Raw genomic sequence first — 17,095 nt, forward strand, 5'->3', positions numbered from 1 at the left:
TATGCTGTTTTTCATTTTCCTGAAGAAGGTTCATGATTTTTATCAGCTTCTTCTAACCTCTTATTCCATATGTTTCTCCGTGCATTCCTTATGGTCCTGGCAGCTGTTCTTTTTTCTGTTTCGACTGTTAACAATTCATCTTCTTTCTTTCCATTCTGCCACTTTAACTATGCCTTCCTCCTGCACTCTACTCCATCTTTGTATTAATTTGTCACCACACATGCTTCCTTCTCGTGTTATTAGTGGCAACTCATTTTGATTCTTCTTTTATCTTGTCTCTCATATTGCACATCACTGTCAGATTCTTCATGTAATCATCTCTATGTTTGTCCAGCAGTTCTCTGTCAGTTCTGTGAGAATTCACAGTCCTTGTTTTCTTAGTTTTGTTTGGTATCCATCTGCACTTCATTTCAATGAGACAGTGGTCAGACTCCATCCTAGTGTTTTTCCCTTTTTTTTAAATGCTATTTGTTCGGGGCGTCGAGCCATGTGGATCTTTTGCCCCTACTGGCACCACATTGTATGAACCTGCGTGTAATTGGAATGGCAGTAGTGTAGAATGTTGTGTGTGAGGAAAGGAAGATTAAGGATGTCACAAACACCCAGTACCCAGGCCAGGGATATTAATCATTATGATTAAAAACCCCTGACCCGGCCGGGAATCGAACCAGGGGCCACCAGGTGACAGGCGGAGGCGTTGCCCCCTACACTGCGGGGCCGGACACTGTTTTACCTTACTCTGGTGTTCATAATCTCCCAGTGGTTTTTTTCTTGGATTGCTACATGATCTATTTGTCTTTCTGTGATCCTGTTCCCTGGACTTAGCCATGGTGTCTTCTTGCTCGCTTTGGCTTTGTAGTGCATGGACATAATTCTCATCTTGTGACTCCTGCATAAGTCCACTAACCATTCTCCATTCTTGTTAGTTCTTTTATGTGCTGGATACTCTCCTACAGGTCCTCTGAATCTGCTTTCCATTCCTAGTTGTGCATTGAAATTACCCAGTAAGATCGTGACACCTTGCTTGTCCACTTCCGTCTGTACTCTATCTAGTGTATTCCAGAAATGTTCTGTCCCTGCATTGTCTTTCTTGTTCCTGTTGTTTGTAGGTGAATGTGCATTGACCAATGTGTACATCTTATTTCCTATTTTCATTATTAGGTAAAAGAGCCTTTTGTTCACTCCCTTCCATTTCATAACTTCAGTCCACTACGAACAGTGTGCCAAACATCAACGGTTGTTTGTTCATCTTTACTCCCAGTTTCCCTTTTAGTATCACATATCCTTCTGATTCTAATGTACTCTCATCTTTGAATCTTGTTTCCTGCAATGCCAGTATGCTGATGTTATATTCTCTCATGACATCTAGAACTTGTTTTAGTTTACCCACCTTGACTATGGTCTGTATGTTAACCCGTAGAGTAAGGCTCGCTTCAGGTGACGCGGCCGGAGTGAGCCCGCTGGTGGGCGTGCGTCATGTGAAGCGCAGAAAGTTTATATTTTTTATCTCCGTTACGAAACAAGCGGTAGGTTTGAAACTTTCTCCGTATGTTCCGAGAGCTGCTGCCATCTGACAGAAATGTTTTCACCTTCACACTTGTTATTTGGTACATAGCTGTGTAGTGCAAGAACAACCTATGTTGCGCTTGGCAAGAAGCTCAGTCAGTGTGCTGCGTGGAGTGGAGTATTGCTTGTCTCAGTGTGAATGTTTTCAGCTCTCATAAGTTGTTTTGTTGGTATATAAATATCTCTTGTGATTTATTGTTTTAATTCTACATGTAGCGTTCCCTATTTGTTGTGAACATGTCCAAAAGAATTGTAGATCTTCTGAGTGATGATATATGGGATATTCTCAAACTCAATGAGGAAGATAGTTGCAGTGATTCTAGTTTAGATAGTAATGGTGAAACTATGCCGCTATTAGATGCTCTAAGCACGAGTGCTTCTGTCAGAGTAGGCCTGCTGCCTAAATGCTGTAGACAGGTGTCAAATTTGAGCTCCGATGAAAGTAGCGAGTCAGAAAGTGACAGCGATTTTCCTCCTACTCCGCCTAGTGACTGGGATGTAAGGGGATGTAGGAGAGCCAGATTTCCAGCTACATACCAAAGTGGAATTCAGGGTGAATAAAAGAGAACTGGGTGAAATATATGAGTATTTCATTGACGATGAACTGTGCGAACTTATGGTAGAGCAAACTAATCTGTATGCTCAGCAGTCAATACAAGCTAGTATAGGAACAGCTAAAATGAAAAGAAGAAGCAGGGAGAGGGATTGGGTTTCTACTAACAAGGAATAAATAAAACTTTTATTTGGGATCTGTTTTCTTCAGGGTATAATTCAAAAGCCAAAGCTATCTCATTATTTTTCACGTAGTAAATTGTTTGCTACACCTGTGTTTTACGAGACCATCTCCAAGAAAAGTTTTTTCCATCTCCTGAAATTTTTACATTTCTCAGACAATGAGACTAACGATTGGCAAGTATATCCAAAACTCTGTGTTCACTGTACTTCGCAAACTATAATTTAACACCTTTTCATAACTCCGTTCTTGCACGTGCTTGCGTCATCTTTTTATCGTAATGGCTAGACCATATTCAAGGCCGAATGAAGCCGATATCCTTGAATTTTCAAATGATTTAGACAGTAATAATGACCTGCTTTTGCCGAAAGTGATTCGCATTATGTGGGAAATGATACAGTCACAGCTGCTCACCGTGCATCGGACCGCGAGGACCTGACATCGATGACCGTTACATGTACAGTGAATAACTTTGTGCCATGCTTCATGAATGAATTGCAGCACACACATCATATTGATATCAAATTATTCAGAATTAAATCTTATTTCGTTCACGTCTAAGAGTAAATAAGAAAGACGCAATAATGTCTGATTTTTTAGTCATTGAAAACCAAAAATTAAAAAAAAAATTTATTTTCAAAATTTAATAATTTTTTTGGCTTTACCAATAACAAAACATTCTAGGTATATTCATTTCTGAAATGCTCGTAGTTTCCTGTATTAGTGTGATTTATTTTATTTTAATGTGTGTTAAACTGTTTACTTGTTGATTTTTTGTAATTTGGTTTGGAAGATGACAGAAATTAGTCTGAGTGTCTTCGAGCAAATCCCTGCATATAGGCTGAGTGCCAAAGGGTTAATGGTGCTCAATTTAAAAGTCCTCTTTGATTTGATCTTTTGTGACCAAAATGTTATGGATGTTGAGGTACTGGGGAGCTCCAACTCCCCCTTCACACATGATGCAGGCTCCCCAGAATCCGACAGCCTGCTTGCGTCAACCGAGGTCAACGGGAGATCTTTTCCCTGGGATATAGTAGTGATTAACATGTTCTCCATGATTACTTCACAAGCCAAACTATTGTGTTGGGCTACCGCACTGCCAGTAGCGTGATTAGACTGAGGTGATTCAACACTAGTATTTGTCATTTTTTATTATTTTTACATGTCACCCCCTCTGCTAGGGGTGCTAGGGTGGCTTACCCTAGCAGATAGTATGTCATGTGCATATGAAGTTTGGTTGTGAGATGTCGTAGATCATACACACACATATAATCTGGGTCATTTTGGAAATTTTCTTTTTCACTCTTTCTCACTTCATGAAGATTGGAGATGACCTTTGAATTAAACAGCAACTGGAATGTCATTACTCATCTCAGCAACCCCAAAAACTGTGTATTCGACACTGATATTGAGTTAGATTATTTTCACTTGTAATCCCCTCTCCACCCCCACCTTGAGGAGTGTTAGGGGTGTCTTATTACCAAAGTGTTTTTTTGTGGATAGTAAGTCATACGTGTGTCAAGTTTGGTTGAGAGCTTTGCTGTAACATACACACGCGCGCGCGCGCACACACACAATATGGGTCGTTTTGGAAATTTTCTTTTCACCCCATCATAGTGCTGGGACTTAGCTTGGACTTAAAACGACATCCAAACTGTCACTATTCATCTTAGCGAACCCAAAAACCATGGATTCAACACTATTTTCGATTAATTTTATATGTCACCCCCTCCTACCCTCAACCCTAAGGTTGTTAGAGGTGTCTTACCCCCACAGTAATTTTTTTTTCCAGATAGTAAGTATTATGTGTACCAAGTTTTGTTGCAATTAGTCCAGTGGTTTAAGAGGAAATGTGGAACAAACCCATATTCATAGTACTGCCGTAAGTTAAGTCAGTAAAATCTAAATGTATGTCTTCGTCCGCAAGGTCACCTTCACAACTCCATAATAACCTGCTTGCAGTATGCCAACAGCAGGCAGCAGATGAAAGTCCTTGAAACAGTTGTTGTTTGTTTGTGATACCCAATGCTACATCACACTTTTCACAAGCGAACTAAGTAAATTTTTTCTACGCTGAAACCTCTCGGTATCAATGAATGATTTGTGTTTTGGAGAACAGCACAGTTTAATGTTACACTGCATGATTTTTTACTTTCTCTTTATTTTAATTTGAGGCATGCATAATCTAATCCATATTATGGGAAAAATAGTTTAAAAATTCTTAAAATGGTTTTGACAGTTTTAGCATGAAAACCCACATGTGACTAGTTAGTTCCACCATTCACAGATGCCATATTTGTTTTCAAAGTTCATTTCCCATTTTCAGTTTGCTCACAAAATATCAGGGTGTTTCCCTTACATGAGGAAAATTTGCACTATTGTCGAGTGTCTTTGTGAATTGGCCAGTGTTCCAAATGATTTTGACAAACTGGTTGTGAAGGGTAAACTGGTGCTGGGGCCTTCTTTCTCTTCCTTTATGAGATCTCCTTCTACTTCAAAACTTGGCCGTCCTTGTTTTGGGATGATTGACAGCTCCACTTGACAGAGTGAAAGCACTATATCTTCCCTAAATTATGCCAATATCATAGTACAGTGGAACCTTGGATTGCAAGCATAATTCATTCCGGCAACATGCTCGTAATCCAAATCGCTCGTATATCAAAGCAAATTTTCCCATAAGAAACTATTGAAACTCGGATGATTCGTCCACAACACAAAAACATTTATTCGCTTAACTTTTCTAAAACAATATATAATGTAAAACAATTAAACTGCACTTTACCTTACAATAGAATCATTGTTGGTGTGAGGGAGACGAGAGATGAGATGAGTTACTGTGTAGCATGAATTTCACTAACGGAATCACTGCTATCGGTTGGCTCATTGGAAGTGTTTTCTTTTTGTGCAACTTTAACGAGGAACCTGTCCAATGACTGTTGCTTTTGCCTCTTTTTGAGGATTTCACGAAAATGTGACATTGCATTGTCATTGAACAGATTCATCCACTGTAATCATCTCCTTCTTCCAACCAAATTCCTTTTTAGCCTTCTTTTCTTTCACAGGGCTCATCGTTGCAGAACAGTTATATCAAAAATGACAGAAACAAAACATGTACACTCGTACGGTGTTGACTATGCGAGCGAGGCACGCCAACTGAAGTCCAGCGCTAAATGATTACACACACTTTCCCAGGAAAGAGAGTGGCGGGGGGGGAACAAAGACACAGGGGAGGTGAAAACGTATGCACACGTGACGCTCATATTATCAAGTCACAATTTATTTAAAATATTTGCTTATCTTGCAAAACACTCGTAGACCAAGTTACTCGCAATCCGCGGTTCCACTGTATTTTGGATACCCAGCTGAGCAGCAACTTGTTGATACAAAATCCAAGCATTCACAATTGTGATGTCTAAGAAGAGGTAGAAGAGTTTAATGTACCATTTCTTAGTTCTCATTATGATTCTATAACATACCATGATTGAGTCCTACAGGTCGACTCCTCCCATATGTAGATTGTATACAATGACAATTATTGGAAACTTAAACTGTTTCAGGAAATTCTCTTTGGCCATTTTCCCTTGATGTCTTGACAAATAGACAAAAATTACAGACAGAATATTAATAGACAAATATTGAACTGAACTTATTTTCAAACTAAACCTATTTTCAACTTTTGTATAGCTAGTTGAACGTATCAAGTATGAGTAAAAATGATTAAGTGTACAGACAAAGTTATAATTTTATTTAAACAGGTTGTATCCGCAATGATTTTATAAAGTTTCAGGGATGAAGGAGGTCGGTAACAGTATCATTGAGGTAAGGAGCCAAATTCTGGAAATGATCAAGTCAAAAGTTAAGTAAAATTCTACTCATTTAAGTCCATTTACCTACTCAAGTTTCACAAGCTGCTCCATTTACAACAAATGTTTGAAATGACATCCTCCTGCATCAATGGAAGCATGGCATCATCGCACAAATTTCTGTCATACCCATTTGAAAATCCCCAGTGTTGTTTGAACAGCATCGCAGGCAGCAAGAATTCTTGCCAAGAGATCCTCTTCAGTCTCAACAGGTGTCTCATATACAAGACTTTTCACATGGCTCCACAAGAAGAAATCAAGTGGGGTGAGATCAGGTGAACGGGCGGGTCATAAAACAGGACCTCCTATTCCTATCCACTTTGTAGGGAATGTCTGATCCAGGTGTTCATGAAACCTCAGTCCAAAGTGAGATGAGGCTCCATCATGTTGGAACCACATCTGCTGATGAAGGGCAAGTGGGATGTGTTCCAGGAGTGTGGTAGTACATTTCTGAGTACACTGCTGCATTTAGGTGGGGGAGGAAAGAAGAAACGGGCCTGCTACGTAATCATTGACTATGCCTGCCCACACACTGACTAAACATTTGTGCTGATGGCCTCTTTACAACTGTAGTATGGGGATTCTCATCAGCCCATACATGACTATTTTGACTATTTAGCATTCTGTCTCTGGTGAAACAGGCTTCATCTGTAAAAAGCACATATGCAGGAAAGTGAGGATTGACTGCAAGGCACTGCAAGACCCATTGGCTGAACACGACTCAGGGTGCAAAGTCCTCAGGACTCAAAGTTTGCACTTTCTGTGGATGATAGGGGTGTAGCTGCATTTCACGTAATATTTGCCACACAGTCATATGCGAAACATTCATTTCATGTGCAACTGCTCAAGTGCTGATTCCGGGCGCCTCATTTATGTGAGCAAGCACTGCATCTTCTAAGTCGGGAGTTAGTGTAATTCGTCCTCCTCCTCAGTCATTGTACTGTGGTACCAATTGCCCTGTTTCACTTAATCGTTGGAACAGTTGTGAAAACATAGTGTGAGCCGGATGTCTCCTAAGTGGATATTTGGTCCTGTACAACTATTTTTGGCTTCTCTGCTGCTTCCATTTGAATCTCCATGCATGAAGACCACATCTGTAAGTTCCGTAGCCAAGTACAACTCCATTTGGATAGGGCTGATCAACATACCACTTCAACCCGTAAACACAGACTGAAGCCTACAGTACAGGCATCACACACCAATCATGTCAGTACACAGTACGTCCTCTGCATTGGAGTCGTTGAGTTATTATCCTAGCCTCTTCTGCTCATATGGATTGTCTCCACTATTGTAGTCTTTGCACTTGTAGTGTACAGTACAGTTGGAGGTATCAGACTGATTTTTGCTTTAACTTTTGACTGCCAGCCACAGTGGTGTAGTGGATATGGCGTTGGTCTACTAATCCCAAATTAAAAAGGTTCAAACCCGACTGAGGTTGGTGGCTTTAAGGCCATTTAAAGGTGATAACCCTATGACATTGGCTTCAGGCATGTTAAAGAACTACTGCGGGACGAAATTCTGACACCCCGGCGCCTGTAAAGAATGGATAGACATCAAACAATCTGGATTATTAATAACTTTTGACTCAAATGTTTCAGGACTATGGTTCCTTACCTCAAATTGATCCATTTGCCGTCCTTCATCATCCCTGAAAGTTTGTAATATCATCATGGATACACCCTGTATAGGTGATATTCATGAGTTTTCTAAACTAATGTGTTGCATCTACATGTTGTATTTCAGCTCACTGACTCTGAATGACGTTCAGCCCTCAGTAGCTGGTGCCTATTTCTGCGAGGCAAGCAACTATGCTGGCACCTCTCATAAGGTGTTTTATGTCAAAGTAAATGGTATGTATCTAAACATTTAAATTTTCAATTTTAGCATATATTTTTCCAAAAGAAAAAGTCCCTTTCACTTATCATTTATAACTGTTATCTACAGGTTTGTGATAGAAATATAGAATGAAGAACATGTTTATAAATGATAAAAGGAAATAATTTACTGCCATTTACTTATTTTTCATTTATTTATTTATTTGTTTGACATATGGTATTTAGTTCCTAGAGTGCCCAAGGACACGTTCGGCTCACTTGGAGCAGATCTTTCTGTTTGATGCCCATCAGCGACCGTCATGTCTATGTGTGAATTGATGGTAATAATTATGTAGGGAGAGGGTGAAACCAAGTGTCGACGCATATCCGACTCCTGTCAAATAACACCAAAGCTTAATGTGCCAATCTGTTCGATGAACCACCATCAACAGTATTGTATGGTTTCCTTTCCCTTTTCGTGGATATATCAGCTCTCTCCATCAAACTTGTCCATTCCATAAGAACACTGTAGAGAGGTTTTGAATTGAATCCAGGCTTTTGGCACGCAATCTAGTGATTAGTATACCTCCACCTCTCATACTCTGCTGGCCAACATTTAGATGATGACCTTTTCTTCCTCATACGGGACTCGAATTGGCTAACCATGATGTCAGATCATATAGACTTGATACCATAATGACCATGGCTACCAGGCAGGGTGTTTGTCACCAATTGTATTTTACATATTTTAACACCTTGAATACCAACAATGCTTATATAAATGCTTGGAAATGCTATGAGGAGTGGTACAACCTATGCTTCATTTAACTTGATATAGTTCTTTTGGTATTCTATCGATAACACTAACCTGACAGTATAGACGCTGCTAGGTAAAGCATACACCAAATGTTGGCAGATGTAGAGTGCTGTACTTATATGTAATGTACAGCCTCTGTATTGTGCTATTATCTGTCATAGGGATCCTGAACTTCTCTTCTACATAGGGATAGTGTATGGTTTTCTCTTCTTCTTGGTGGATATTTCAATACCTCTGTCTCAAACGTTTCCATTCCTTTGAATTTTGGTGATGAGAACCGATCATGGCAGAAAGTGGTAAAGTGCGGCTTTCAGATAAAAGTATTTCTTTGCTTTTGAACAACGCTTATAACAACTCATGTGGCATTGATTTTAATTCTGATAATCGTTCACTGATACGGGATGTTGGTGTGGCTGATATGAGTGCAGAAATTTAAGGCAATAGTGAGGTATGTGATGTTAACCTGAGTGCTTGTGCGATGGATGGCTGGCTGTGCGTTGCAGTGGGAAGTTTTATTACTCAGGTGGTATATCATGGTATAGAGTAGAAATAGTGCTGTGTTATATTGTACCAAAAAGTTATTTACATGTGTGCCAAAACGATTGAGTTACAGTGGTTTCAGTTTCGCTCATTTTATGCTCCTAACTCGCAGTGAGTTGCAGCCTCCTGCAATAGTGAGTGACGGGTGCTCTAATTGCTCCCAAGCTGAGGGGCTAATGGTATGTCCCTTCAATAGCAAGAACCTTGAGTTACCTAATTTGGCCACTTAGAAGTGTCTAGGTAGTTTAATTTAAAATAATACATTTTCTTTGAAGGGAGCAACAGCTAAGATTTTTTTTCACTTTGTGTCCTTGTCCCATGTTATTGATACATTTCATCAAAAGAAAGAGCCTTGAGTTTCCTAATTTGGCCACTTAAAAGTGTCTAGATAATTTAATTTAAAATAATAAATTTTCTCTGGAATGAATGACAGCTAAAAATTTTTCCTTGTCCTGATTGAGGTAAGCTGCATGTATCTTTCTAATCACATATCCTTCGGCCAGCCTTAAATTTTTGGCAGTACTGAGAATCAAACTTAGGCTTCTAATGATGACAGCTTATAATGTTACTAAGTCCAGTTTGATGTAAAGAGGAAAAATAATTGTGGCAATATTCGTAATACAAAATATACAAGCCCTTCATTGTTATTTGTGGTCATAAAACTTCTGTTTTGAAGTTCTGAAACATTCTGTCTAGTGCCATTTCTTTTTTGTCTTTTGAACTCATCATCATCATTATCAGTTTTCCACTCCAGTTGCCCGGGTGTGGTTTACGAGCACTCTCCACTTCTGTCTGTCCATGTACCACTCTTCTCTCAAGACGACATCCCAGCTGATTCCTCTTGTTCCTATGTCCTCTTTCACTTGGTCCAGCCACCTCTTCCTAGGTCTTCCTACCGGTCGTTTTCCGGCCACGACTGTGTGTAGCCATTGTTTTGCTGTCCTTCCATTGTCCATTCGTTTGACATGGCCAAACCATTTCAAACGGGCCCTTGTCACTTTTTCATTCAGGGATGGGTACACACCAGCTTGCTCCCTTATTCTTTCATTCCTTACCCTGTCCCTTTTTGTCTTCTGTACCATAGTTCGTAGGAACTTCATTTCTGCGGCTTGTAGTTTGCTGTCCACTTGTTGGGTTGTTGTGCAGGTTTCTAGGCCATATGTTATTATGGGGGTGAAGTATGATTGGAATAGAATCTGCTTTGATCTTAAGGGAACTTGTTCGTTCCAGAGGAGTTTCCGAACTTGATGGTAAAACTGAGCTGATTTTTGAATGCGGTTGTTAATCTCATGCTGTATTCTGTTATCACTTGAAATGATGCACCCAAGATATTTATATTGGTCTACTGTTTCCAGTTGTGTACCTTCCAGCATTATTTTTCCTTTCTTCTTCTGCCTGTTGACAGACATAGTAACAGTTTTCGATTTATTTATTGTTAATCCATGTGCTTTCAAATGTTCATTCCAGGTGTTCAGCCTCTCTTGGACTTCCTTCCCTGTATTTCCCCAAATTACTACATCATCTGCAAATGCAAATGCATTGATGTCCATATTGTTCTTCTGCTTAATTTCTTTCATGACTTCATCCATGACAGTGATAAAAAGTAATGGTGAAAGGGTACTGCCTTGTTGCACTCCTTTAGTGTCTTTTGAAGTACTACACCAAAAGTTTTTGAGGAAAATATTCATATGAAAGGACATCTTTATGTAGTTGTCACTAATCAATAAATATAAATAAGAGTTTTGTCTAACACATTGCTCTGAATTTAAAAAAAAAGAAAAAAGTATTTCTGTATCAGTCAGGTTCACAGAAAGAAGGAAATGAAGTTTTTAATTTTCAAGCATGTCTGTCTGTCTGTCTGTCTATCTGTCTGCATGAACAGCAGTTTCAACTACTCATATATCGAGAAAATGGTGAATAAAATTTATTAAAATTGATATGTTAAGTTAGCACTACATTCTAGCTTATAAATAATTCCATTATCTCTGGGTGATGTGGTAGTTCAGGTAGTTAATGGTCCTTTGGATAAATACTATGTAACAAAAATTATACTGGATACAATTTCCTATACAGTTTTACTATATCACCTTTGATAACAGAATTCATTAATTAGACTTTTGTTGTGCTTAGTCTATATCAGTGCTGAGCATCACTAACATGGGAATATTATTCTTAAGGGGACTGATGACTGAAATCTTCAACTTCTACAATTTTGCAGAAATCAGCATGAAATTTTGTGAGCACATTCATGAAGTAAATATTACCTATTATACCAAGTTTCAAAGCACTGGGTTGATTTAATCTTCTCCAGTTATTTGAAAACCTACAACCTGTTTTCCAGTCATTGACCGGGTCAGGGATGTAATGAATGAAGCAGATATAGGCTGTTAGTACGATGGGGTCGCCACTCCCAAAGTGATTTATTAATGAATGATAGATGCAATGAAATGAGAATGGAGAGTGTTGCTGGAATGAAAGGTGACAGAAAAAACCGGAGTACCCGGAGAAAAACCTGTCCCGCCTCCGCTTTGTCCAGCAGAAATCTCACATGGAGTGACCGGGATTTGAACCACGGTATCCAGCGGTGAGAGGCCGACACGCTGCCATCTGAGCCATGGAGGCTCTCTTCTCCAGTTATTATTTTTTAATATTTAGTTATGACTTACTGAAAAAAGTTCCCTGAGGCACAATTTTGGTTTCTATGACTTCAAAAATTGATAATGGTGTTTACATACATACACACATAAACATAACTTTCTTAAAAAATGTATTTCTCTTCAAATATCCATCAGACTAGAACTTTTTGAATTTCTGGTTACCAAGCTCGATAGCTGCAGTCGCTTAAGTGCGGCCAGTATCCAGTAATCGGGAGATAGTGGGTTCGAGCCCCACTGTCGGCAGCCCTGGAGATGGTTTTCCGTGGTTTCCCATTTTCACACCAGGCAAATGCCGGGGCTGTACCTTAATTAAGGCCACGGCCACTTCCTTCCACTTCCTAGGCCTTTCCTATCCCAACGTCGCCATAAGACCTATCTGTGTCGATGCGACGTAAAACAAATAGCAAAAAAAGAAAGAATTTCTGGTTTGCACATTTTTATAGAAAAATAATATACTGTCATAATGAAATGCATGTAACTTGCTTCCAACCAACAAATAAAATTCTTTATAAGTATGTTTTGTTAGTTGAAGATATTACTATAACTCCAGAAAGTTTCAAATCTATCAGACAAGAACTGCAACATATGGAGCTGTTTGCAGGAAGCAATGCACTGAAAAAATGAAAGGTGAGAAAAAGGCATCTGAAATTTTGAATGCACCTGTTATTTTTTAAAGGTTATGAGGTAAACAGTGGAACACCGTAAAGCACTGATACCACACCACTATTGTTTGTCGAAATTTGGAGCCAAATTCAAGCAAAAATGGCAAAACACTGCCAAAATATGCGATAAAGTGCCATAAGTGCGGGGTGGGCATGACATAGACACGTACATAGCAGCCCATTAAAATATCTGTATGGCCTTTAAAAATGGCAGAACTTGAAATATTCTGCCATTTTCTGATAATAGAAGGTTTGGTGTTATTTTTTAACAATAATTCCAAAGTCGATTTTTGTAAGGAAATCATGACATTTCAGGTGAAATACTGCATGGTCATCAGCCCATATCATCAAGAAAAATTGTGAAGATGATTATCAAAAAGAGAAAAAATAGTAAAGAAACGATTGCTTGAAGAATAAGGCAAGAGGGAGTCATGAAAGGAGGAAGGACTTCCTTTACATTAGATGCTCTAATATCACAGAGTCAGAAGAAAACTAAATGTGAAGGCCTACAATATCAAAAGCCCATAAAATTTATCACCAGTAACATTACGAGGCACATCCAGAAAGTAAGTTCCGTTTCAATTTATCTCCGCTGCAGTGCTGCGATCGCAGTTCCGCACATGCACGGTAGTCGCTCTGTATCAAGAAGAAGAAGCGTGTTTGTGCTTGTTTACAATGTCAGTGTTGATTGAAAATCCCGCCGCTTGTGAAATCAGATCTGTGATTCGTTTTCTGAATGCTAGGAAAGTGAAACCAATTGAAATTTATCGGCAAATTTGCAAAGTTTACGGACAAAATGCGATGAGTGATTCAATGGTGAGAAGGTGGGTCCGACAGTTCAATGAAGGACATAGTGACGTGCACATAGAAGAACGAAGTGGGCATCCATCTTTGGTTACAGAAGAACTGGTTCACGCGATTGATGACGAGATCCGGGAAAACCACAAGTTTACAATTAGTGCTCTCGCTATGGAATTTCCCCAAATCTCATGATCACTAATTCATGAAATTGTTACCGAAAAACTGAAATTTCGTAAACTTTGCTCACGTTGGGTACCAAAGATTCTTACTGAGCAACACAAAACAAAATGGATGGGTAGTGCACTTCAGTTTTTGACCCGTTATAATGAAGGCGGCGAAGAATTTCTGACACAGATAGTCACAGGAGATGAAACTTGGGTTTCTTACGACACCCCTGAAAGTAAGCGGCAATCAATGGAATGGAGGAACACTTCATCCCCAGCAACGGTTAAGCCGAAACAAATCTTGACACCTCGCAAAGTGATGTGCACAGTGTTCTGGGACTGCAAAGGCATCTTACTCATTGATTTCTTACCGCGTGGTCAAACAATGAAAGCAGATGTTTATTGCGAGACACTTAGGAAATTGCGCCGCGCAATACAGAATAAGCACCGAGGATTGCTGTCAAAAGGTGTTGTTTTCCTTCACGACAACAAACGACCACACACTGCAAATGTGACGAAAAACCTCCTACAGGGATTTGACTGGGACATGTTTGACCATCCTCCGTACAGCCCTGACCTCGCTCCTAGCGACTTTCATCTGTTCTTACATCTCAAGTTTTTCCTTGGCGGTCAACACTTCAACAGTGATGAAGAGCTGAAAGAAAATGTTTCCAACTGGTTGAAGACACAGGTGGCAAACTTCTATGAAGAAGGTATACAAAAACTTGTGCCCCACTATGACAAATGCCTGCAAAATTTCGGCAGTTATGTGGAAAAGTAGTTTAAGAGTTGTAGAATTTTGTGCAATAAATAATTTTTCTGTATCTGTACACAATTTAGTTTTATTACCAAACAGAACTTACTTTCTGGACGTACTTCGTATATTGACTACTGTTTTTTGTGATATGCTTTGTCTCTATTGCTGCCACTCGTCTTTAGTAGATGGGATCAGTGCTGCTTACCAAGTAGAACAGCCTGCTTGAATATTGGTGGGAAGTAGCTGGGGAGTTAGATAACTTTCATTTTTAGCATTCCATTTTTCTGGTTCATAATTGTTCTGGTAACTTATTGTATGTGACACACTGGCTCATCATAGTATTCCAGCTATTCAATCCCTGTTCTGAGGCATTGATAAGAATGAGGAGTGTGTATACTTAATGGAAAACAGCAGAGCAGTGTTCACCACTGTCTGCGGCCAGGCCATTCCAGCTTTGGAAATTGGGATTGTTTCAACACCAGTGTAGTACTGACATAGTTGGTCCGTTATTGGACATTAATTTTCCAGCTAACTCAGTCCTGGTTTCCAGCATTTTGCCCCAGTGTGCAAAGTTGGACTCATCAGCTGGTAAATAGCACACAGGCTAATTATAAAAGTATGCCAAAACGTTTATTAATGTTATCTTAATTATCTATTGATTCTTCCTCCATAAAACTTGTTATAACTATAATTATTGATTCATTGCACAGCAACTTCAATGACACGTGCAACTTCTGATTGGTTGGAACTACCCTCACTTGACAACACAGAGATTACAAATATGGACCATACAGAGGAATGATTTCTTTGAAAATATTTAAGAAAAGTCTAGGTAAACAATTGATAGGAAATCTGCCACCTGTCATTGCTGTCATAGGTAAATTTTAATACTTCTTTAGTATTAGTCACCTCCTCTTATTGGACAATGTCCTTGTAACCAACAATCTTTACATACTGCTGACTGAGTACTTCTGCCTTTTGAAGATCCTTGCATACACACTCCCCTTGTTCATTAATGATTCCTGGAATATCCTTCTTGGAACCTGTTTCTGTCTTAAAGTACCTATACATACTCTTCCATTTTTCACTAAAATTTGTACGGCCACCAATTATGCTTGCCATCATGTTATCCTTAGCTGACTTCTTTGCTAGATTCAATTTCCTACTAAGTTCCTTTAATTTCTCCTTACTTCCACAGCCATTTCTAACTCTATTTCTTTCCAACCTGCACCTCCTTCTTAGTCTCTTTACTTCTCTGTTATAATATAGTGGATCTTTACCATTCCTTACCACCTTTAAAGATACAAAACTACTTTCTCATTCCTCAACAATTGCTTTAAACCCCTCCCAGAGTCTGTTTACATTTTTATTAACCGTTTTCCACCGATCATAATTACTTTTTTTAAACTCCCTCATGCGTGCTTTATCAGCCATATGGTACTGCCAAACATTCCTCATTTTAATATCTTCCTTTCTTTCACATTTATTTTTAACTACCACATAAACGGCTTTGTGATCTCTAACACCATATATTACTTCAGTTTCTCTATAGAGTTCATCTGGTTTTACCAACAACACATCCAGATTATTCTTCCCTCTAGTTCGTTTTATCACTTTCTGAATCAGATACTCTTCCCATATTAATTTCTTTGCCATTTGTTGGTCATGCTTCCTGTCGTTTGCATTTCCTTCACAATTGACATTTGGTAAATTGAGATCATTACATGTTACAATTCTCATATTGTGGTCCGTATTGAAATGTACAATGGAGTCAAATAAATATTAAAGTTTAATTATTTCACTTATTCAATACATAAAAAGAGATTTTAATAAAGAATTAAATCTGTAAAAAAAAAAATTATTGGGACATGTTTCGCCCTTTAATTCAGAGCATCTTCAGCCTTAATCTCAATCTGAAAGATAATTAATCAGGTACCTGATTGTAATTAAATTACATATGAATGTGAAGATGATGTTGGAAATATGCTTCAAATGGTGAGCGAAATGGTTGACAATAGTTAAGATATTCTTATAATGAAGCCTTAATAAAGTCTAATATACAAATAGTCATAAATTTATGAATGTCCTTGTTTAAAAATTGGTAACAAATTGTATACTGGTAGTTTTATAAGAACGTAAATTTTGTAAAGTGGCGTCCTCTGGACGTTGAGAGCGTTAGAGAAAACTTTTGGATCTTAAACAGATCGAATGTCATAATAAAAATGTACGGTAGTTGATAATTCCAAATAGAGTATTAATACATAATAAAGCTAGTAAAGAGACATTTCCGTTGCTCACTTCAAGTGAGGTTTATAATAAATTGTTACGTTGAAACAAGTAAAGCGGGGACTTTTGATGGTTGAGGGCGTTAGAGAAAATTTATGGGGTGTTAAACAGTTCAAACGTCAGGATAATGATGATGAATGTAGTAAATAACTCCGAGTGGAGTTTAAACACTTCAAGTGGGTTTTATAATAATATAAAAAATTGTTAGACTGTTGTAACTCTCGTGTGAAGAGATGAAACTGCAGTCTTCTAGAAGCATGAGTGAAGAAGAGTGCTTGATGGTAAGTAACTGTGTTAAATATTAGCTGGAAGGAGCGACTGTAGCCTCTTGTATAGAGTCGAAAGGGAAATTTGGTTTGAAGTCTCTTTATTAATGTTGAAATTGGTTGATGTAAAGAAGAGTTGGAGAGAAAACGTTGTGTGTAATTTCATTAA

The 17,095-nt window shown here is 38.6% G+C and overlaps 1 protein-coding gene across 2 annotated transcripts in view; it reads left to right on the forward strand.

The window, feature by feature from the left end:
* Window positions 1–17,095, forward strand: part of LOC136858164 (hemicentin-1) — a 709,155-nt gene that overhangs the window by 319,709 nt on the left and 372,351 nt on the right. For both annotated transcript variants that reach the window (XM_067137503.2, XM_067137504.2), the window contains exon 24: window positions 7,906–8,012. In XM_067137503.2, coding sequence (XP_066993604.2) covers window positions 7,906–8,012 — 107 coding nt within the window. The remainder of the gene's footprint in view (window positions 1–7,905; window positions 8,013–17,095) is intronic.

Source organism: Anabrus simplex, chromosome 1 (assembly GCF_040414725.1).
Source record: "Anabrus simplex isolate iqAnaSimp1 chromosome 1, ASM4041472v1, whole genome shotgun sequence".
NCBI classification, from domain to species: domain Eukaryota; kingdom Metazoa; phylum Arthropoda; class Insecta; order Orthoptera; family Tettigoniidae; genus Anabrus; species Anabrus simplex.